The 25,150-nt window shown below is 34.7% G+C and overlaps 1 protein-coding gene across 1 annotated transcript in view; it reads right to left on the bottom strand.

Moving 5' to 3' along the window:
• Positions 1-423: 423 nt before the first annotated feature.
• AEBP2 (AE binding protein 2) overlaps positions 424-25,150 on the bottom strand; it is a 59,727-nt gene continuing 35,000 nt past the window's right edge. Inside the window, exons 4-9 of the mRNA XM_080810641.1 lie at positions 16,998-17,184; positions 12,393-12,517; positions 7,439-7,506; positions 4,126-4,239; positions 1,707-1,733; positions 424-1,154 (exon numbers count right to left, since the gene is read on the bottom strand). Coding sequence (XP_080666767.1) covers positions 1,109-1,154; positions 1,707-1,733; positions 4,126-4,239; positions 7,439-7,506; positions 12,393-12,517; positions 16,998-17,184 — 567 coding nt within the window. The 3' untranslated portion in view covers positions 424-1,108. The remainder of the gene's footprint in view (positions 1,155-1,706; positions 1,734-4,125; positions 4,240-7,438; positions 7,507-12,392; positions 12,518-16,997; positions 17,185-25,150) is intronic.

Raw genomic sequence — 25,150 nt, 5'->3', positions numbered from 1 at the left:
CTTTACCCCACTGTTAACGAATAAAGTCTCCCATAATTTTTATTATTTTTAAAATTTTTTAAAGTAAATGAGAAATGATTTACGTATCATGGAACCTTTCCCATTTTGGAACCAAAGGCTTAATTCTATATTTTTGTCTATTCTTTTCTTTAAAAAATTTAGTGTAAAAACTGCTGGTTTTTCTATCACTGTAGTAAAGTGAAAACTCCTCAATCAGGAGTATTTTCTGCAGTTTGACTGCATATAACCACATATACTTTACAATATGTCCTTCCAACAGTAAGGAAATAATTGATTTCACGGTCACTGTCAGAAATGAGTGCCATAATTCTATTATGGGTATAGGTCCTCCCTCAAAAGACTTTCTGGAAGGATGTTCAATGTGTTTTGTTCTTATAGATATTAACAGTAGTACATAGTCCCTTAAGTCTGCGAAGACATTTATTGTTAAAGAAGGTGCTTTATTAACAATTCCTCTGGCAGCACTAGTGAATTACAATATCCTTCAATATTATTTCTACCCATAATATATACATTTAACTTTCATGCCTCTAGAAAAACATCTACAGTACATTTCATAATATAAAAATATATTACAAATCTGCTGAATTATTTACAAGCAATGTTCTATTATCTCTATGCAACATTTGTTTGATACAATACTAACAAGTTACACATATTTCCATTTCTGTAAGTTAAAAAAAATCCATATGGCTTCTTGCTTACCAAGCAAGAAAGTGATTTTATTTTCCTTTTCAAAACCAACTTTGGTGCATAAAGGATTCAGTTTGAAATACTTAAAAAAAAAAATACAATTTTTCTTATGTTAAGAAAAAACAACTCATAAACCAAATGCTTTCCTCAGAAAAAAAAAATTAGAGGCTTATATAGGTTAAAATGAAAATATGAGGATTATTCAAATAATTGGAAATAGAGGTTTTTCAAAAACCGTTAACAGATTAGTTATATAGGTAAATATTAACATACTGTACTCCATGAGAAAACCCTAGTCCTGAAAAGGGAGCCACCAGACATACTGCAACACTCTTTAACAGAAATTTTCAGCCCTAATTCGATAGACGAATTTTTAGTTGATTGCAAATGTCGTTCACTGTTTGCTTAAATACAAATTGAACACTTTTCTTATCAGAGTTCTGCAAAAGAACACAAATGGCAACCAATCACATCTATTTATCATAATCGAAAGGTAAATTATCTCTTGATAATTTTCATTGTCAAAATATTTCCTAATATGACTTCAAATCAATAGACACTGTCAAGACAAATATCCTTACAGTGCTTTTGGTATTTTTAAGGGCACATGTTGTAATTGTTTTCTTTCCAATATAAACTACTGTAATCGCTAAAGGGGGAAAAAAAAAAGCAGCTTAAAGCAGCAAGCATGCAAAGCCTTTAAGAAGCTGTTCCACTAAGTTGCCAGAAGAGTGTTTGCTCAGTCTCCCACAGTACCATTCCATGAAAATGTGGATATACAGTAATATATTAATATATTCCACAGAAGAGCCTACTTCATTCACAGAATGTTTACACTAAGCATAAATATTATTCTAAATACTGGATTTAAGAAAAAAAAAAAAAGGAAAGGGGTTGACTCTAATGTGCAACTTTTACTAAACCCATTGTCAGTGACTAAGACTGCAGGTGTCCCCGCTTGTTTGCTTTTTATGTATTTATTTATTTTTTACCTCTTCAACCTCTTCTGCGGCATTGTTCTAGAAAAAGAGGAAAAAGAATATTATTTTATTCGACTGAATCAAAAACACATTAAGTATTTCAAAAGAGACATTAAAAACATTAAATAAGATATAGGCAATGTGATAATTATTGATCATTAAAATTTATTTCCAAAGCATTCATACTTTAATAACTGCAAACTCAGTTACATAATACAGCTTTTTAATAAATCTTTTTTTAAGTAATCTGATTCTAAAAGAGATTCTCATGCTTAACACATGCATGTTAACCAAAGAGAACTTTAAAACTGATGCTTAAATCTTAAGGAAATGTTCTTTCTAGTTTCATTTTGAGTATATTTTTAGAAGGTTTGTCATGCTTTCATTTTGAGATGTGTATAAGCCACAAGATAAGTCTCCTAAAAGAAGTTAGAACAATTGCTTTTTTACTTAATTTCACAAGTTTTCCAAATCCAAATCCAGCCCTTGCTCACATGTTACATCACAGCAGATGAGGCCAGTTCTATTAATCTGTACCACTTTAGGAAAGACTTAATGCTAATTTCCAGAACAGGATAAGCATGAAAGTTTAGACTCAAAATTAAATGTTAAGAACGGGTAGGGGTTGGGGGTGGGGGGTAAAATACAGTTAAAGAAAAATAACTCCACAGATGCATTTAATATGTCTTAAGAACATGTTCATTACCCAAAATTGAAATCAGTAAGAACTGCAGATGTACACTTTTGAGAACATGCAATGCAATTCCTATGCTCTTTTGGACAGTAGTTCTGCACCTGAATTTTTTAAGTCCCTAAAAATATTCACTAAAATATCTAATTTGCTTACAGTATACACAAGAATTACAAAAATAAACTGGTCTGTGAAAAAGGAAGACCCTTAGAGAGGGGGAAGTAGAACAAAGGGCAGAAACACAGAAGTTAGTCTGAATCTTGTAATTAAGATTCATGCCCCTTTGCCAACCGTCTGCATAAGGGATGTTTACAACCAGTTCTAATAGCAGGGTGGCTTTCCCAAAATATCACTCTTTTAGAATGCTAATTTTAATTACTCCCTTCAAAGAGTAAGCAGAAATAAACCCTAAATTAAGTACCAGTAAATAAAGAATATTCAATTATTTTTCTTATAAAGAGAAAGGTAAATCGTGACTTTCCCATATTTTTGGTAGTGGATTTCCTTCAATCTTCTCCTTTAAGGTAATTTCACTATTTATTACGCTAATCTCTTGATAACACAGTTCATCACAAAAAACAAGTTTTGATGGTACTTATTATTAGCACCTTCATCAGATGTTTAAAATAAATTTGGAGGGAGTAGGGAAAACTCAAGAGTCTCAGTGTTTCCACATGGCAAGGCCCATTATGTTAGAATTTCATTCTCCAAAGGTATCTCCAATTATAAGAAATCTTCTTATATTGAATAACATTCCAAAAAATTGAGTCATAGAATTAACAGAACCTTCAAAGTGTTTAATTACTTCAGAATTTGGCATAGGACACAGTCTCTTTATGATAACTAAAACTCACATTTGGGATTATCAATTATTATATGCTACCTTATTCAACCTGTTTCTATGCAAAATACGTTTCAAATTAAAACTGATTTTAAAAACACACAAGTTTGCTCATGAAGAGTGCTTCTTAAGCATTTTCACCACTTTCTGAATTACCCTAGTATATGTCATTTGGATGGAGGCGGCAAGGAGAGTTCAGTCACATACTATCTGTGTAACCTTGGGCAAGCTATTTAAACTCTTGCCTCAGTTTTCCAATCTGTAAAACAGAGATAGTAACACCTACTTCACAGGCTGCTGTGAGGATGAAGTGTATGTAAAGCACCTAGCAAAGTGACTCAGCACATAGTCAGAAATGTTGGTCTCTTCTCCTTCCCCCCCTATACCTTCATAAGCACAGCACACTAAAACAAAGGTCAGATCAGAAAATTATTAGCAATGTGAACACTGAGCTACCTCTTAAAAACAAACACAACAATATTTAAACTGTTCTCCTAAAGTTTGGGTGGAGTATAAGTTTAAAAATTCAACCATTTATGGTATTTTAGGCCACATGGGATATATTCCCAGACCCACAAAAGACTGGTATCATAAAAAGAATTACATACTTAAATAAAAGGCACTTATTTTCAAAATACTATACGTGTTACAATCTAAGCTATGTAAGATAAATCTGGAATTAAACTGGCATATAAACTTTACCAAAATATTATCTTTCTGGATCCTAAAATTTATAAATGTTTATATAATGGAATTTCCATATACAAAGCTCCAGAAAGCAAATTATGCTTGGTACTGAAATTTAGTACTTAAAAGTAAGTCTTAACCTTATATCCAAAATTTAGAGAGATTTAAGATTACAATTCAAAAGTAAAACATCATATCAAGAATTTAATTACCTGTATATGTTTGGATCCAAAAGCAAGGCAGTATCTTTGGGTAGCTTTGATAAATGAACTACTTTAGTTTTTAATTGATGTCGTTCACTTTCATTCACCCACACATCAGGCAGACTACGAATTAAAAAACAAGCATAAATGAAATAACATTAATCTTAAAGCTTATTCTTCATATGACCTCATATTACCCAGACTTTTCTGCTAGTGTGACTGAGTCACCTAGGTTAACAAGCTTTTCAGGAGCCAAGGAAGAGCAAGGATGCAGAGTCTCAGCTAAAAAATGGCAGTGAAATTTCAGGCATGAATTTGAGAATGAGTGAGGAACTTTTGGTGGCAAAGCCATATCAAACTCAGAAATACACATTATAAAACACTGTCTTTTAATTTACTAACTAAATTCATATTTGAGCTTGACTTGATGACATTATGACAATGAGTTTTATTTTTTTTATTGAGGTACAATTGACTTCCAACGCATAGTAATTCAACAATTCTAGACATTACTCTGTTACCATATCACATTACACTACTATTGACTATATTCCTCATGGTGACACCAAGTTTTTTAATGACTAAGTAAGTAAACACTCCACTAGATCAAACCCCATGTAAAAAAACGCACTTGTGATCAAATCCTGAATTCAAAGAAATCTAATCCTACCAGGAAGTTCAAATAAAAGCATTCAGATACTTGGGCTGATCAATTTCCAGAATACTAAGAATACACATATATTTCAATTTATCTTGAACTATGTTTATAACCTTAATATAAAAAGAGCTCTTACAAATCAGTATGAAACGGGTGAATATTCACTGGGGAAAAAGGAACAGGGGAGACAAAGGACACAAACCAACAATTCACCAAAGATTAAAGTTTACATGTAATTATAGAAATACAAAATGTAAAAGGATAATAATCGATGTACTAATAGTAAGCCAGAGAAATAAGTTCTCTAATGTAACAGGTGGGATTATAATTGGCACAAACTTTCAGAAAGGCAATGCATATCGAAAACTAATATTTTGTAGTTTGTGTACTGATTTTAATAGCTTTTAATAGTAGAGAAAAATGGGTAACTTTCAATGTTTCAGCTAAAAAAGAGCCCAACAAATTTTACAAAGCCATTTCAAAAATATTTTACAGTAGCATTTCCACAAAATCTGGATCCAGGGGAAGGTGGTGGAAAATATGTTCTACATTAATGGCAGTTAATAGGCACAGGATTTTTTAAAAAGCTAGATTTCCTTACCAATATGCTAGCATGTATTGTAAACTCCAAAATCTATTTAAGAACTCTTAATTTATGGGACACAGGTAACTCAGCCCGTTAAGCATCTGACTCTTGATTTCGGCTCAGGTCATGATCTCAGTGTTGTGAGATCAAGCCCCACACTGGGCTCCATTCTCTCTCTCCCTCTGCTCCTCCTCCCACCCCCCAGTCTCTCTCCCTCCTCTTTAAAAAAAAAAGAAAGAAAGAGGGCAATAGGTATTAAGGAGGGCACAGATTGCATAGAGCACTGGGTTATATGCAAATGAATCTTGGAACACTACATCAAAAACCAATGATGTACTGTATGGTGACTAACATAACATTAAGAAAAATGATTAAGGGGCGCCTGGGTGGCTCAGTGGGTTAAGCCTCTGCCTTCGGCTCAGGTCATGATCTCAGGGTCCTGGGATCGAGCCCCACATCGGGCTCTCTGCTTGGTGGGGAGCCTGCTTCCCCCTCTCTCTCTGCCTGCCTCTACGCCTACTTGTGACCTCTCTCTGCCAAATAAATAAAATCCTTTAAAAAAAAAAAAAAAGATTAAAAAAACAGTATGCTTCCCTCCCCCCCCCGCCTGCCTCTCTGCCTACTTGTGATCTCTGTCAAATAAATAAATAAAATCTTTAAAAAAAAAACAAAACTCTTAATTCACAGCACATTCATTAACATCTCCTTAGAATGAGAAACATTATAGAAAAATATTTAATAACAAAGTCAAATGTTAACCACATACTAGTGATTTATGAAAAATCAAGTATACACAATGAGATTCCATCCTCTTAAATTTATTCTATCCTTAATATGCAGCCATCAAAAGAAATGAAATCTTGCCATTTGCGACGACGTGGATGGAACCAGAGGGTATTATGCTTAGCGAAATAAGTCAATCAGAGAAAGACAACTATCATATGATCTCCCTGATATGAGGAAGTGGAGATGCAACGTAGGGGGTTTGGGGTAGGAAAAGAATAAATGAAACAAGATGGGATTGGGAGGGAGACAAACCATGAAAGACTCTTAATCTCACAAAACAAACTGAGGGTTGGGGTGGGTAGGGAGAGGGTGGTGGGGTTATGGACATTGGGGAGGGTATGTGCTATGGTGCGTGCTGTGAAGTGTGTAAACCTGCTGAGTCACAGACCTATACCCCTGGGGCTAATAATCCATTATATGTTAATAAAAAAATTTTATTCTATTCTTGGAAATTTTTATTTTATCCAAAATTTCTAAGATACACTTTCATTACCTTTTCTAACAAGAAAAAAAAATTAATGAAAAGATAAAAGGAAAATTAAACATGAAATGTCTAATTAAGGGGCGCCTGGGTGGCTCAGCTGGTTAAGCGTCTGTCTTCAGCTCAGGTCATGATCCCAGGACCCTGGGATGGAGCCCCATCATCAGGCTCTCTGCTCAGTAGGGAGCCTCCTTCTCTCTTGCCCTCTGCCCCTCCCCCTCCTTGTGTTCTCTGTTAAATAAATAAAATCAGAAAGAAGAAAGAAAGAAAGAAAGAAAAGAAAAGAAAAGAAAAGAAAGAAGGAAAGGGGGAGGGAGGGAATGAACACGAGAAAGAAAAAGGAAGAAAGGGAGAGAGGGAAAGAAAAGTCTAATTAAGGAGCATCTGGGTCAGAAAAACACAGTGCTGCTAGAAAACTAGCCAACTGATTTTTCTATAAAATATCATTGTGTGCTAGAAATTACTCAGAAATTTTTTAAATAAATGATTCAAACAAAACCACAATTAAGGCTGCTTGCATAATACCTAAGGGTCACTGAAAAATGCTAAAAATGATCACATCCTAAAAATGACTGAAAACTGCTTTAACAACTTTTATTAAAAATAGTAAAAAAGCTAGTTGTAAAGTTATAACTTGACGCAGGTACTGTAAGAGCTTTCACAGATTATTTTTTTAATACAGACAAGTCAAAATGTTTTGCAGTTTAATTTCTGTAATTCTTTTATAATATTCAAATCCAAATTTTTTAGTATAAGATTTTAATAAAAATAAGAGAGTCTATTCATTATACATAGTATTCCAAATACTTACATGTCTTCAGGCATCCAATGAAGCAAAAGTTTTATCTTTCCAGAATCCTCTTTTCTCTTAGCTATTACCTAGTAATGATATAAAAGAGATCATAAAAATGTTTTGTAGAACATTGTTTTAATACATCAATAAAAAGCACTTTTGATCCTAATTTAGATTTTTCTAAGTTCATATCCTAGACCAGATATTACTACAATATTTTGTTCTGACCTGCTTTGAGACGCTTCACCTTTGATAATGTACTTTCACAAAAGAAAAAGAGAAAAAAGGAGTTGAAGTTTTGCACTGCAAATACTAACACAATGTTAACTCTATTAAGGGACTGAAAATGCTATTTATTTTACTATCTATTAAAGTCTGACTATTAGCTAGATTGCCAACGAAAAATCCGTTATTGGTTGAAATATTTTTAAAGAACAAATAGAAGAGTAAAGAAAAAATAACAACAGCTCAGATAGGAAAAGTCTTTAATTTATGATTAAGATACTTTTGTTAACAAATAAGATATATTTGTTGTTTGCTTGGATGTTTCTGTTTGCTGGTTGGTTTGTGTTATTTTAAATGAAACGTGAGCCAATCTGTGTCTACAGATCAAAGTTAAATAGTGGATCAACTGAATAAAAAGACCTATATAAAACGTAGAAAGGGCAACATACTTGTTATTCATTAAGAGATTCTGAAAACTCAAGGAAATGCTTAAATAACCGACCAAAATTGTATTTTATAACTCTTGTAGCTTCTATGTTAACAAAATTAGCATCTTAGTGTTCTCATAATCAAAATCTCAGTATCTAATTTAAGCTGCAAACAGCCACAGACCTCAAAATGTACTAAAACTAAGCAAAAATAGCACTTTATACAAAAATAAAAATACCTTCTATTCTCATTATTTAAAACCAATAGTTAAGTACTCTAATTCTAGACCTGGCACAATGAGATTAATTTAAGAACCCAAAGACAGATCTGAAGATGCTGAAACAAAATACCTCTAACAAAAAAAAAAGACATGAAAACAATGCAAACCAACCAACCACAGCAAGCCAACTGACTGGTAACTAGGATTCTGCTGACCTCTTCTGGAGAAGGCTCGAAAGAAAACGTTTCAATTAAAGAAGTAAGACAAATGAGGTCAACTGCACAGTATGTACCTTACAACATATTTTTCTGCTAACTATATGGTTATTTCCTATAATTGCTTATTTGTTTCTAGTAAACTTAAATTTACAGTTATTATTGGATAGTCTGCCTACTAAAAGAAGTGATTCTGTGTAACACATACCACTTCCATCAAAACCTTCCTTGTCATGGAACTTGGGAGGTCCACCTAATTCCCTTCTTTTCTATTGTGTCCAATGAAGTACACCTTTTCCCATACTGATAGTTCTTCCTTCCACTTTTCTCAGGAAAACGCACACCTCCGATTACACTCTACTTTTGAGGCTCTTCCTCAGTTCAAGGTATTCATGCATCCCTGATGTGACTTTGGGATGCAAATGACTCTTATTCGTTAGTTTTTATTGTATGACAAACATAAAAATCAGGTTCTTAAAACCTCTCAGACATTTTCTACATCTAAAAAACTGATTTTCATGTTCACAGACAATTTTGACACAGTGAATTAAAAAAATTTTTTTCCAGACTCCTAATATCACCATTTTTAGTTCTTTGATTTTTTTGATCATATTTACTCCTCCCATGGTGAACCTAAGGATTTCATCGCAAGAAGCTGCTCCAATGAAAGCATGTGAACACTGGTGCTTCATTTTTTAACATACAGCCTTATTCACCATCATCACCACTATTACTTAATATTCGAGATATTTGCTCATTACTAAACCATTATTTCATCAGATCTATTGCCCTTTAAAATCGGTGATAAGCCCCAAACCTCACTCTTTACACTTCTTCTCTACTTATATTTAGTTCCTAGATGATCATATCTAGTCTGATTCCTTTAAATACCACTAATATGCTGAAAATGTATTTTGTATATGTAGCCACACCTCTCCTCTGGGCTCAAACTCTTATATCAATCTGACTAAGTGAAAGATGCAATAGATTCTCTATTGAATGTGTGAAAAAGTAAGATCTTGACACTTCCCTCTCCCCCAATCTACTCTCCAAATTTTCTATTAAATGGCAACTCCATTCTTTTGCCCAATTGCCCAGGCCAAAAACACTGGAGTCATCCTTTACTTTCATTATCAAACTGACATATGATCCATCCATAATTCTGGTCAGTACTACTTTGAAAAGATATTCAGAATCTAACAATTCTTAGCATCTCCACTGTAACTATTCTGGCCTTTTCTCACCTCAGATACTAAAAAGACTGATCCTCTTTTCCCCATCCTGACCTACACTGTCTTAAAGACAGAAACCAAAGCACATTAAAAACTGCATGAGTTTACACTAGAAGACTTCTGAGTGATGGGAATGTTCTATATCTTAACTGTGGCGGCAGTGGTGGATTCATAGATGAATTATCAAAGCTCATATAAAACTATACTTTAAATGGGTGCATTTATATTTATTACACCTCAGTAAAAATTACGAAAAAAATTGCATCAGACTATGGCTACTCAAACTTCTTCAACAGTTTCCCATCACAAAGAATAAAAACCAAAGTCTTAGTCCAACAAGATTCTCCCTCTATAATCTCTCTGACTTAACTCCGACTCTGCCTTCTTGCGTACTTGGCATAATTTCAAACATACTTGGGATATTCTTACTTTTCAACTTATATTTAATTTTTCCTTCTAGCTATGAAGTTCATTCCCCCTAATAAACTGAATGGCTCATACCCCTACTTCCTATAAGTTTTACAATTTTACTATTTCATCTTGTTTATCATGTCTCTTCCACTAGACATGGTTTATTGTTTTGTTTTAATGGTTTTGTTCACTGTTGTATCATTAGTAAACAGTAGGTGCTCAATATTTAAGTGAATGAACGAGTGAGTACTAATGCCACACTCTGGGTCTGGTGACCAATCTTATGGACCTTTGAAGAAAAGAACAATTATAGACCCACCAAATTATAAACCTATGTTATCAAATTTCAGAGGATTTCAGGGGCACCTGGGTGTTTGGATGATTAAGCATCTGCCTTCAGGGTTCTGGGATCAAGCCCTGTGTCCGGCTCCCTGCTCAGCAAGGAATGTGTTTCTCCCTCTCCCTCTTCCCCTCTGCCCACTTGTGCGCTCTCTCTCTCCCTCTCTCAAATAAATAAATAAAATCTTTAAAACAAAACAAAAACAACAGCAAAGGAGGACTTTAACCATTACTGCTGAACAAGCCCTTGATCTTGCTGAATCCCGTAAGGATTCCTAACAGAGCCATTTTAACTTTGTCTTCTCAAACTCTAATTTTCCTTTCAACCCTTTCATTCTTATTTAGATAACTAATATTTCCAATGTTGATTTTTTTAATCCAATGTTCTTTAAAAGAGAATAAATATGGTGTACCTTTCCTCAAATGCAAACTCAGAAAAGGTTCCCTTGCTTTCTAATCTTTATATTTCTTGCCCTTAATTCTGGCAATTATAACCAAAATTGGGAATTTTTCACTGGAAGTATACATAGAAGAAAAAGTGAAAATGCAAAGCAACAGAACCTCAATGCTATAGGAGATGGAAAAATAAATATTCAAACCAGTAGGGAAACTGATGTCAATACTGATTTTTTTAGGCAGCTCTTTCTGCCCACGGATCCTGTCCCTGCTATAATAAAACCACGTTTTTGCACCAGTAATAATAACTGATCTTTTGTATTTAATTCTGTGATTCTGATTGATATAAAAAAATTAAACCTAAATTTATTATATTTTATATTTCAACAGTTAAAATTAAACAATTCCTTTCTCTAGGGATTCAAATCACCAAGGTCTGCTCTAAAATTTACCTCTACTAACTTACCTACACCAAAATACACCAATTTAAGGATTATTGGATAATAAAATGGCAAGAGACATGGGAATAAAGAACAACTCTTTGGTACCTCTTTGCTAACCAAAAATAAAGTATTTATTGCTTTTTCAAATTTGACACTTTTCATTTACTGAACACAGTCATTCAAATATACAGACTGCCTACTATGTGTCAGGGCACAATGACAGAAACTTGGGATATATCAGCAAAATAAACAAATAAAAAACTCCCTCCTTCACAAATCTTTAATTTGATGGCCATTATCTTACTTCTGTTTAATTCCAAGTTTAGAAGTGTTTTGGCAGGTGAGGGAGGAGCATGTAAGCACTTATGGCTATGAGTTAAAAAAGAGTCTAATATTCTAATTTTAGAAATGAGGAAACCAGAAAAGACAGCTAGTTTGAGGTTAGAGCTTGATCTTCAAATGCCGAGAAGCCCAAATGTCACCCCAATATTCTTAAATAGCTCAAATTAAAGGCTAAAACATTCAATTTAATCATCAAAATACAGTTGACTCTTGAACAATGCAGAGGTTAGGGCTGCCAACTACCCACACTATCGAAAACCCACATTTAACTTTTGACTCCCAAAAACTTTACAACAGTCTACCACTGATCAGAAGCCTTACCGATAATATAATTAACATATATTTTATACATTATATGTATTATATACTACGTATTATATACAAATTGTTATATACTATATTCTTACAATAAACTAGAAAAAAATATTAAGAAAATCATATGGAAGAAAATACATTTACATTACTTTAATATATTTATTTTAAAAAATCTGTTAAGTGGACCCCTGCAGTTCAAACCCATGTTGCTTAAGAGTTAACTATATTTGCTTTATAACCAACAACACATGTAATTTTCAAAATACTGATAAAGCAGAACTTTTTATGATTTTGCTAAAATATAATTCTTAGATTTTGAGCAGTTTAGAAATGGTTGTGAAAGTCAAAATAGATGTTCTTGCAAACCTACATAAATAACTTTAAAAAACAGTAACAAATACTTACAGTACTATGAAAAACAACACTGTGTCCCTTCCCTAAACTTTCTATGTGAGCTGAGAGGTTAAAGCATATGGCTCGATGTCTTATCGCATCCAGTGTTTGTGCATCGAAGAAATCATGTGGTCGTGCTAAAAGTCAATATAAAAAGGTAAAGAATATTTAGAAAAATATAACAATATGCCAAGCAGCCAAATAATCCATTTTCCACAAAAATACGTAATAAGTAAGAAGGACTGAAACAATTAACATAAATATCTACCTGGTGCTTAAATAAAAAATTTTATTTTGCTTTCAGAACCTGGGGCCTAGTTGACAAGAAGCATACACAAAAGCAGACTTCCAACTAATGAGTGAATGTGGGTTAACTATGCCCATTGGTGTGTGAAGTTCTAACATTAGGCCTCATGATTCCACACTGTGGTTACTATCTTTTCCATACAATTTTATGTTTTACTTCAGTGCCTCTCTTGAGCACCAGTCCTGTATTTTCAACAATCTGATGAGTTCCTCATCTATCACTATACTGAGATCCAATGCACCACAGCCAAGCATCTAAAATACATGTCATGAATATTCTGTATTAACACAAAATCAAAAATTTTCCAAACCTGGGGCACTTGATTGGCTCAGTTGGAGGAGCATAGAGCTCTTGATCTCAGGGCTGTGAGTTTGAACCCCATGTTGGGTATAGAGATTTAAAAAAAAAATTTTTTTCCCAAACTTGGCAAACCTGTAATATTATTTTGGAGTTTTGGACAAGTATTTTCTTGATTATAAGTAACTCTTCTGGGGCGCCTAGGTGGTACAGATGGCTGAGTGTACAACTCAGTTTTGGCTCAGGTCCTGATCTCAGTGTCCTAAGATCAAGCCCCACATCAGCTCCACACTTAGCAGGAAGTCTGCTTGGGATTCGCTCTCCCTTCATCTCCCTCAAATAAATAAATGAATATTTAAAGAAAAAAAAATTACTATAACAACAATCCAGGGAAATTATAAATATAGTTTTCAGTGCCAACAATTCTGCCAAAATTCTTTCTAACTCCCAGCTCCACCAGTTACTAGCTGTGTGACTTCAGGCAAACTGCTTAATCTACTTAGCCTATTTCCTTATTTGTGAAATGGAGACACAACAGCTATAGACTATGATTAAGTAAAACAAATGCATTTGAAAAAATGCTTTAAATCTCAAAGCAGTTTATATTAATAACCTTATGCTACTTTTTAAAATAAGCTCAAGGGGTGCCTGGGTGGCTTAGCCATTAAGTGTCTGCTTTCAGCTCAGGTCATGATCCCAGGGTCCTGGGATCGTGCCCTGCATAGGGCTCCCTGCTCAACGGAACGCCTGCTTCTCCCTCTCCCACTACCTCTGCTTGTATTTCCTCTCTCAATGTCTCACTCTCTGTGTCAAGAAAATAAATAAAATGTTTTTTTAATAATAAAATAAAATAATAAGCTCACAAACCTAGAGTAAGCAATCTCTTAGTGTTAACCACAACAAATCTATACATTAAAGATTTAATGTGGTGGGGGACAGTGCGGTGTCCGTGTTTTAATATACCACCATTTTGCACCAAAAAAAAAAAAAAAAAAGCTTTAACTTGGTAAGAACATTTTTTAAATTTCTATTTTCATCCCACTAGTATTATAAATTGTGCCACTTTTATTCCTAATAAGAATGTTGCTTAAGGGGCACCTGGGTGGCTCAGTGGGTTAAGTCTCTGCCTTTGGCTCAGGTCACGATCTCAGGGTACCGGGATGGAGCCCCTCATCGGGCTCTCTGCTCAGTAGGGAGCCTGCTTCCCCTTCTCCCTCTGCCTGCCTCTCTGCCTACTTGTGATCTCTGTCTCTCTGTTAAATAAATAAATAAAATCTTTAAAAAATAAAAAAATTTTTAAAAAAGAATGTTGCTCAAAATAAGGAAAATGAAAATTTTCTTATTTTACAACTAATACATGAAAATTTTCAAGATCATCTTTAATTAAGAATTAAATTTTATTGACAATAAATGAGATGGCCTGATTTCCTGGTACAGTATTTTCTGAATTACATATATGCTGATTTACCACAGTACTCTGATTTACTACTGTGTAAAGTGGATTTGCCTCTACTAATCATAGAGTTCTCAGAACATCTACACAAATCCACCAGCGCTTTGGTGGGAACTGTTTTCACCAGATGGCATACTCAATAAATAGCTATTTTTTCACTGGACTTTTCTTCAAAAGTAAGCAAAACAGCAAGTAATAAACTAGCAGAACCCACAGACGAGGAATGCAACGGTAAATCAGAAAAAAAAATATTTGACATTTATGGGGAAGAAAAAAAATCATAAGGAAAAACAAACCCCCTTCCTACCAGATTTGTGTCTACTGGGGGAAAAAAGTATACTCTATCTACTCCGTCCATGTTCTCCAAATACACTTTTTCCTGAGCAGGATAAGCACTTATAGAAAACAGAGTAACCAGAACAATAGTCTCCAAAGCACATCTGTGTCATGCTCCATTAGGGTGAGGGAAGAAAATACTATCTCACTACTTTTGTTTTTCATCTCAGTGTTTTTCAATATACCCTTCTTGGTAATTGCTTTATAATGTGTATCAGTAGCATTACCTGTGTACACTATATAAGCACAGATGTTAGGATTGTGTGTCCAAGCATTTTTTTCTAACTGATGAGCTATACAATCAAAAACCTTTGGAGACCACAAAAACAGAGACTGTGGCTCAAAATTATACATATTACTTTATTTCTTTTTAACCTTTTGGTATGGTATTATGGGTAACTCCCCAAGAATGGTATTAATCATAGGAGACGCAATCTTGTATGTTGGAATCAGGACCAAAAAAAGGTATATATGTAGGGAGATAAACAAAATATGGCATATTCTCTAAATGAAAGATATACAAGTATTTATTGTATTATTCTTTCCACTTTACTTTCAAGTATGTCAAAAGAGAAAAGCTTTAAAATAAATTTTAAAAATTCTATCAAACAGAAAATGACTTAAGCTACAGTTCTATTCGTTAATGTATTTTTCACCCAGTTCAGTGAAAATGACCTCTCTGAATTACATGAAGAAGGTACTATCAAAGTGATTTTAGTACACTGCTATAGACTTGTATATTTTTAAGGAAGGAATGGGCTGCAATGGCAGCAGCTCTGCCATTAAAATCACAGGACTTAATAGTGGCTGCTCATAGTGAAAGATCTTGGATCTTTTAAAGTTCATACATTCAGGATTATCCTCATTCTCCTCCATAAAACAGGAAACAAAAAGGTTTTTTTTTCACCCACCACAAGACTTCCCTCTCCACAACTCTCCCTATCACATAGCCCATTTTATTAATATTGAAAAAACATTCTCAAAAGAGGCTATAGACTTGCCAGCCATCAGTCCCTCCATTTCTAAGTGAGGACTGGATATTTAACTGAACCGTTCTTTTTAAGAAAACTAGCAAATTGTATAGATATTACCAAGTAAATGTTGTGAAAAAGTCAGTAAGTTTAAATGATTACTATGTATACACTGAGAAGAAAATAATGAGGCTATTAAGTGGAATAGGTAGAAAAGTTATTCTCAGTTTTGAATACTATAATATATATTTAGCAATTTGCTGTGTGTGATTACAAGCTACCCAAATCAATAGTCAAGTAAAATAAACAAATGTCATTGCTGTTTTTATAAATGGAAGGCAAAAGGAAAATGATCCATAACCTAAATTCAACAGCCAACTTTGAAAAATACATGTTTATTTCAACAAGAAACTTAAGAGTTTGGAAAAGTTTGTCACCAATGATTTGTTCATTTGTCCACTGTAGCTTTGTAGTAACAAAAAAAGGTTAACATTTTAGAGACAAATCTCCTAATCTGGATTAGTGTCTGGAGTCTCTTCTATACGCTAATCAAATTACAACAGAAAAGGAGAATATGGTTCAATCTGTTTTTTTCTTTCTAGTTCATCCCTCAAGTGGACTCCCTTTCAATGACAGCTGGAGTCTATCATAGTTCTTTATTTAGGACATATTTAGTTAGTCAGCTGACATTAAGAACCAGGGCCAGTGCTAGGCTCTGGGAGGTTCTAAATCAATTCCTACTCCCCACATTTGATAAGTCTTATCATCTTGTGTTCGATCCTAAATATTGAGGATACATTTCATAACCTGGTAATTGAGCACATAAGAGAGAGACTTAAGTACTAAGACACATACTACAAATAGTTTTTGCTATTCACACATACTATTTTGGAGTAGACCAATTACTTTTACTTCATTATTACTTTTAACAAGTTCAAATTTTCCTAAAATACCAACACTGCCATATTTTAAATTTTCTTATTTTAGAACAGAATCAAAGGGGCTCTCAAAATGGAATTCTATACAGATTTTATATTCTAAGGCCACAAATACTTACCCTCCCTTAACCACTAAAATAAAACACCGATCACACTGAATTCTCACACTGACACTCAAGGGATCCTATCTGTTTATTACCGTTAACAAAAATACACAAGCAGAATTAAAGAATAGTAAAACTCAAATTGCATGAATGCCCAAGACATAAACAAAACCTATCTAATATACACACAGATTTTTAGTGAAACACTTACGTAATGAGCGTCGTCTTTTGTTCTTTAATTTTCTCCTTTTGTTCATCCCAGCTTTAGAAGGAGATTCTTCTTTGGCCTTTGGCTGGCTAGAAACTTTTGAGGAGTTCTGCTGACTGAAGTGTGTGGGTACATGGCGAGCTAGCCCTCCCTGAGAAGCAAAGCTGGCATTGCAGCCACCAACAACACACTAAATAAAAATAAAAAAGGATGTCAGGGATGCCATGTAGGGGAGAAGTATAATATGAATGAGTACTCTGTATTTTCAGAGGTAAATCCATAACACTACAGAACTATTCCAGATAGGAATCATGAGAGACTACTACACCCTTTCTTTTTATAAATTGCCCAAAATAATACACACTAGGCAGTGGCAGGGCTGGAAAAGAAAACTCTATAGTCTCACAACTCTCCACTTTACTGCTCTTCCCACTCTACACAAGACAAAAATAGTGAGATATTCTTCCCAGGAAAAAATCTGATTTTCAATTTATCACTTTCCTAAGAGAAACGGTAAGTTTATGTTTTTTTAAAGATTTTATTTATTTGTCAGAGAGAGAGAGAGAGAGAGAGGGAGGGAGGGAAGGAAGGAGGGAGAAAGAGGCTCCCCACTGAACAAGGAGCCCTATGCAGCACTCAAACCCAGGACCCTGGGATCACAACCTGACCCAATGACAGAAGCTCAACCAATTGAGCCACCCAGGCATCCCACTAAGTTGTTTTTAAATCAAAGAATTCAATATCCTGGGGTGCCTGGGTGGCTCATGACCTCATGGGTAATGGGATCAAGCTGTGTCAGCTCCCCTCTCAGCTTGGCATTCTCTCTCTCCCCCACCCACCCCCCCTCCACACACGTGTGCGCGCGCTCTCTCTCTCTCTCTCAAATAAATAAATTAAGCTTAGCGGGGTGGGGGGTATAGTGGAGGAGAGTTAGATATCCTAACAATTACTTAGGACTCCTAGATTTTCAAAATCATTTTTATCTTAATGATATATACTACCTTCAAGACCTTCAGCAGCCACCCTACTGTTCTACACTGTTTTAACAAATAGGAAAGGTATACAGTGATACTGACTTTTAAATTACTAGATCCAGCTGCTGAGAAGACTTATGCCCAGGGTTGGTCTTATGCAACTCTGTATAAGTTCCATTAAATATTGCCTCTTTAGCCTTCTGTACTTGCCAGATTGAGAAAACAAAAGGTTAACTATCCAAGTCACCTGGCAGAGCTGCTACTCCCACAATGAATGCAGAATGTTTGACTATCACTAAAATTATAATACACAAGTTAGCTATAGTACAAGTGTGTGACTTCTAACAAATAAATGTTACTAATTAAAACAAACACCATTTTCAAAATGCTCCCCAAACAGCAAAATCCACAGTTGGATTTCTGGTGGCTTTTCTAGTAGTAACTCATCCAATTCACTTCACTTCTGACTTAACCACCGAACTCCAAGCAAGCAAATCTGTCATGCTGAATACCAAATAAATCCATCACATTACTCCTAGGTGGTTCAACTGATTATTAGAGTTTATCTAGATAATACCACAAAAAATCTACATGTTTCCAGGCTCTTTCTTTCAATCCAGGTACCTTTACCATTTTAAACTTCTAAAAACACAAGATAACTCTGTTAGCAGAGATTGTACCGTTATTCACAAAGTCCCTCCAATCTACCCAACTTTAAAAAAAGCTCATCTTAGAGGCACCTGGGTGGCTCGGTGGGTTAAAGCCTCTGCCTTCCGCTCAGGTCATGATCTCAGGGTCCTGGGATCAAGCCCTGCATCAGGCTCTCTGCTCAGCGGGGAGCCTGCTTCCCCGTCTCTCTCTGCCTGCCTCTGCCTACTTGTGATCCGTCTGTCAAATAAATAAATAAAATCTTAAAAAAAAAAAAAAGCTCATCTTAAAAAAAAATAAAATAATAAAGTAAAAATATAAAAAAGCTCATCTTCCTTTGAGGATGTCTTGACACTTTCACTGCTTATCTAAATACTTATCCTAATTCATCCTTTCTCCATGCATTCTGAAGGCAAGAATATACCTCTGTGTGTGTGTGTGTGTGTGTGTGTACACACATATATCCAGAAGCACCTTATGAATCAGAGCTATTTCTAAATATATCTGAAGAACTAAGCCACTTAACAGATTCTGATAAAACTGATGCTGACTGAAACATTTTGCAGCAAGATCCTTATACAGTGCCATTCATAATTATTTATTTTGATAGACAAGAGACATTTTATGGGCTCTAATGGTACTCAGCATTACTAATAAAAATCTTTGCCCATTCTAAGAGGCAGAATGAGTCAGGGTTTTAGTTCATTCATCTATTCTATGTGTTCTATAAGATGCGGCAAGTATAAGGATAACTTACACTTAAGTTCCCACCCTTAAAGAGCTTTCATCTGGTCAGTAGACATATGAAATGACAACTTCAAAAAACTATATTCAGGAGTAAGGGACAGAAAGCTATGGGAACCCTGAAAAGGAGCAACCAGCCATGTCCAGTGCTTTAAAATCAGTATTTCATTTAATTCTTACAATGACCCTATCCATAGTGTGGTCCTCAGAGAGCCTGCATCAAGAATGTTCAGTCACAGATTTTGAAATGAGAAGTTTAGCACCTAATGGTTACTGAATTCTCAGAATTTAAAAATTTACTATGTATATTTTGAGTTCCAAGAAAAAAACAGTGCTTTAAAAATTTCTATCTCCTATAGACTACCAATAGAACACTATCTACTACAAAAGCCACTAGCCAAATGCTGCCACTTAACACTTTAAGACTACTGTAACCAAGAAACAAAACTTTAATTTTATTTAAATTTTATTAATTGAGGTGAAATTCATATAACTCAGTGGTCTTTAGTGCATTCACAATGTTATATAACCATCCAGCTAGCTCTACATCCTTGCCAACACTTGTTATTTTCAGTTAATTTTATTAAAATCATCTTATTGAGTATGAAGTAGTAAGTCATTGCAGTTTTTATTTGTATTTCCTTAATAACCATTTAATTTTTTTTAAAGAAATGTTTTTTTACTACAACAGTAAGACCAGCCCTTCCATTTTAATTTTCAATTGAAACCTGTTTCTCAATTTCACTACTGAAAAACTTTTAAGTATATCAGGAGCAGCTTGGTATGTGAATCTACCTCTCCAATTGCAAATTTTGTGAAATCTAAATAAAGATGAAATGTTTAACATCTGAATGGAGAATACTTTTTTATTTTTAAGATTTTATTTATTTTTTTGACAGAGATCACAAGTAGGCAGAGAAGCAGGCAGAGAGAGGGAGGAAGCAGGCTTCCTGCTGAGCAGAGAGCCTGATGTGGGGCTCGATCCCAGGACCCTGGGATCGTGACCTGAGCCGAAGGCAGAGGCCTAACCCACTGAGCCACTCAGGTGCCCCTGAATGGAGAATACTTAAGTAAAATCACCCTAATGGGTTACCTTTACACTGTTCAATAAATTTTAGGCATTGGACACATATACTTGTTGAGCACTTGAAATGTGGCTATTCCAAATTGTAAAGAATTTCAAGTATCAAATACACAATGAGGGCACCTGGGTGGCTTGTCAGTTAAGCATCCGCCTTTGGCTCAGGTCATGATCCTGGGGCCCTGAGATCAACTCCCTGCTCTGTGGGGGAATCTGCTTCTTCCTCTTCCTCTGCCGCTCCCCCTCACTTGTGCATATTCTCTTTCAAAATAAATAAATAAAATATTTTAAAAATATAAAATAATAAAACACACATTGAATTTTGAAGATTCAGTACCCAAAAAAGTAAAAAAAAATTTCATTAACTTTGTAAACTGCTAAGATGTTAAAAATAATAATATAATGGGTTAAGTCAAATGTACTATTTAAATTATTTTCATCTATTTCAATTATTTTAGTGAAGCACTGGAAAATTTAAAATGAACTATTTGGTTGACACATATTTCTATTATACAATACTGCCATAGAATAAAGCCATACAGTATTTATTATTCTTACTTTTCAATTTTAGAAGGTATTCCCTGTATTTCCTAACACCTATTTAAAAAACATATATTGTCCTTTGGGCCCTTGTGTAAGATGATTTAAGGAATACAACAACATAAGACAGTCTTTGCCCTGGAATTGCCAGTTGAATATTAGTTATTCAAACAAAAACTCCACATTTCAAACTTTAGACTAGCTATTTAACCACAATTAAGGCAGAGACCATAGTTCAGATCCAAGCCTCAGTTTTAAATTCAGAAGGACTCTGTGACATAACTCCACCCAGAATACCCTTAACTGTAAGAGTCCCAGTAGGCTAGCAGATTCATTTTATCCCAGAATCCTTCAATACTTCAACGAATAGCCCCGACAGCATCTAGAACTGAGTAAATATCACAAGTGTATTTTAATCAGTGATGCTTCAATGTTCTGGAAATTAATATTGAGAATTCTAATAGAAAAGTTTTGACTTTGATTTTAACCATCCATCAAGAATCATAAATTTAAAAAAGAAAACACAAAGTACAATGAGAATTTAGAATGAGAGAAGTATTTAAAAAAAAAAAAAAAAAGAACAGGGGCAACTGGGTGGCTCAGTGGGTTAAGCCTCTGCCTTAAGCTCAGGTCATGATCTCAGGGTCCTGGGATGGAGCCCCGCATCAGGCTCTCTGCTCAGCAGGGAGCCTGCTTCCCCGCTCTCTCTGCCTGCCTCTTTGACTACTTGTGATCTCTTTCTCTCTCTCTGTCAAACAAATAAATAAAATCTTAATTAAAAAAAAAAAAAGAACAGGTACTCCTGGGTGGCTCAGTTGGTTAAGCGGCTGCCTTCAGCTCAGGTCATGATCCCAGCGTCCTGGGATCGAGTCTCACATCCGGCTCCTTGCTCCTCGGGGAGCCTGCTTCTCCCTCTGCCTCTGCCTACCACTCTGCCTGTGCTCGCTCACTCTCTCTCTCTAACAAATAAATAAATTAAAAAAAAAAAAAAAAGAACAGAATTACACACATTTCACTTAAACACAAATTCTTTTCCCCTAGAAGAGAAAATAATTTTAAGCACCTTTAATGAATATTCCACTCATTAGGTATATATCACAGAGAACAAGGTAGAGACATTTGAGCTATTGCCTCAAATGGCCTTTCATTCCTCTCAACATGAGGATCTCATGATGTGGAGTGTGATTTTAATGTTCCAATAGTCATATTCTCACCAACACATACAATGACCCCTGAATTCAAGCCACCACTCTGAGGTTCTGACTTCAACAACAGGGGAAAAATCTGGTTGTTGGACACCAAATGTTTTAAATGAGCTATCCCCCAAATCCACTGAAATACTCTATGTATGTTGGCTACAGTGGTAGTCAAGTAGCTGTTCTAAAATGTGAAACATGGAATCGCTGTTTTGTTTTTTGGTTTTTTTTCCCCAAATGTATTCGACTGTAGTAATACTGAGACTATTTTTGCTAGTACTGTCTTATTCAGATAGTCCCATAAGTAATATGAAAATCTAGAAGGCGCTAATACTGAAACAGCAGAAAACATCAGCTTCACAGAAGATAAGGTAGTATTTATTAGCCTCCAATGGTGACCAATTTGTTTTTCTTTTGGGGGAAGAAAGGGAATCATTTTTTGTCTTTTAGAATCATGATGATCACTGCAGTTATTATTCTTATTTATAGTCAAATATTACCATGTTTGGTCAGCAGGAATATCCTTAACACTGGCTGCCAAGGCTAAGGAACAGAAGAGCTTCAAATACACAGACACACAAACATACAAAATGTCGAAGACAAATTAAAGAACGATAGCACCACAGGGTATTTAAAGCTTTGTGTTACTACACAGAAGGTCTGTTGAAAATCAAAAGATTTTATTTGTCAATTTAGCCCAAAAAAGTTGGGCGGGGGTTGAGGGAAAGCAAATGACTTAAGAATAATCAGCATCGGAGCTGGCGGGGGGAAGGGGGCCCCCTCAGGCACTATAATAAACAAACAAAAAAATAAATAAATAAAATTACCAGCATCAACTACTACTACAAAGCAGGTCATAAAGGAATAAGAGAAGGAAATTATTTCATCATCCATCACAGTGAATGATGCAATAACAGTATCATTCACTACATAACAAATTACCAGAATTAGCCTGTTTGTACAACTATAAGGATATCATAGTTTAAGTCTGGTTTGATAAAATCTCTTTTTTCTTTATCAACAGTTTAGGCCAGGATCTTGATTCCAAAAACACCTAAAAAGATAGGCTATTTAATGTATCAATCTTGAAAGTCCGAGTTTTTCAAGCACTACTCCAACAAAATGAGAAGTTATTCAAGTATGTCAGTATCGTGAACGGAATCAATCACGCTGAGCTACAGAATAATTGCTGAGGAAAAGTTACAATAAATAAATTAACCCAAGACAAGTAGATGACTGTACTATGTTCAAAGTAAAGAGAAATACTGGAGTAGGGGAGAAATGTGTGTGCAAAGTAAAAGTACATATTAATAAGCTTACCTACTAAAAAGCACAACTGTGTAATTTCTAACATATACAAATCTACCAAGACAAACCAATGTCTCATTAGCAATAAAGTAAGGAAATCAAAACAATCACAAAACACATTGTATATAACTACTTTTTCTTTCCCTCGGTTAAGTAACATATGTATTCCTAAGCATGGTAGGGTTAAAGGCACTTAGCTATCATAAAGCTCAACACCAGAAAACTAACAAGAATGAAAACTGAAAAGGGAAAAAAAAAAAGACCAAGAAATAGTTTAAAATATTCTCATGCCCTACTACTGTAAACACATGTAATTTTTTCTCTCTTAAAGATTTTAAGTAATCTCTACACCCAATGTGGAGTTCCAATTTACAACCCCAAGATCAAGAGTCCTACCCCTTCTACCGACTAAGCCAGCCAGGCATCCCAAAACATGTAATGTTTTCCAAACCCTTAACAATTAAAATGTTTCACTACATTTAAAAAAACTGCAGCAACAATTCCCCTTCCCACAAACCCTAAATGTATATATAAGGCAGAGGTATATATACCTGACAAAGTAAACATAGGGATGGGGAAATCTTATCTAGGAATAATCTTTGCACTTTATCAAAGATAAAACAAAAATCCTTGGCAAAGAAGCTATATTTACATTTTAGGAATATGCTGATTTTACAAATCTAAAATTTCATGATGAGCTAATATGATCAATTATTTTCATATGATTCATATGAAAGCAAATTCCAACTTCATCAAGTGATCTAGGTTAACATCATCTATGATGAAACAAATTCTCATCAGGTATTCCTTGAAGTGATACAGTGAGAATTTTGTTCTATTTTCTCCAAAAATGCATAAACTGAATGTGATTACAAAAACACCAAACAAACCCAAAATGGGGATATACAAAATTTTAAAAAAAAAGGTTTATATTCTTCGAAACTATCAGTGACATAAAACATTAAAAAAAAAAGGTTGAGGAAACTTTAAAGGAGTCATGAAAACTAAATGCAATGCATGATCCCCAACTAGATTCTAAGCAGAGGAAAAAATACTACTACAAAAGGACATTACTGGGACTTAGTGCAACTTCAATAGCTAATAGCATCAGTGTTAAATTTCTGGGTCTTGATAATGATGCTAAGGTTACATATATGAATATCCTTGTTCTTGGGAATTTCACACTGAAGTACTTAGGGATTCTGTTCCTCTCCAATGTTTTCCAAAAAATGGGTGTGCGTGCATGTGTGTGGGGGGGGGTGTGTGTGTGTATAGGTAAGCAGGGAAGAAAAAAGAGGGAGAGATTGAGGTAGGAAGGAAGACAGATGGAGAGACAAATGATGGATGGATAAATGGATCCGAGCAAATACAAATGTAGCAAAATGATAATTGGTGAATTGGGTTTAGGGTATATGGAATTTATACGTTTGTGTGTGACACAGAGAATATATGAGAGTTTTCCATCTTTGGAAGTTGAAATTTCAAAATTAAGTTTAAAAATTCTGCCTTTCAAATAACACCATAAAAAGTCAAGAAAAACATGTTAAAATGGGGAAAATATTTAACTCCTATCACAGCAGGGAAATGATGTTTATTCTACTTAATAAAGATGAGCATGTTAACAAGATTTCCACTCTAAAAATAATAAAATCGGGGTGCCTGAGT

This window comes from Martes martes (genome assembly GCF_963455335.1).
Source record: "Martes martes genome assembly, chromosome: 8".
NCBI lineage: Eukaryota > Metazoa > Chordata > Mammalia > Carnivora > Mustelidae > Martes > Martes martes.
The sequence above is the reverse complement of the archived record's forward strand: the minus strand, read 5'-3'. Positions and strand labels throughout refer to the sequence as shown.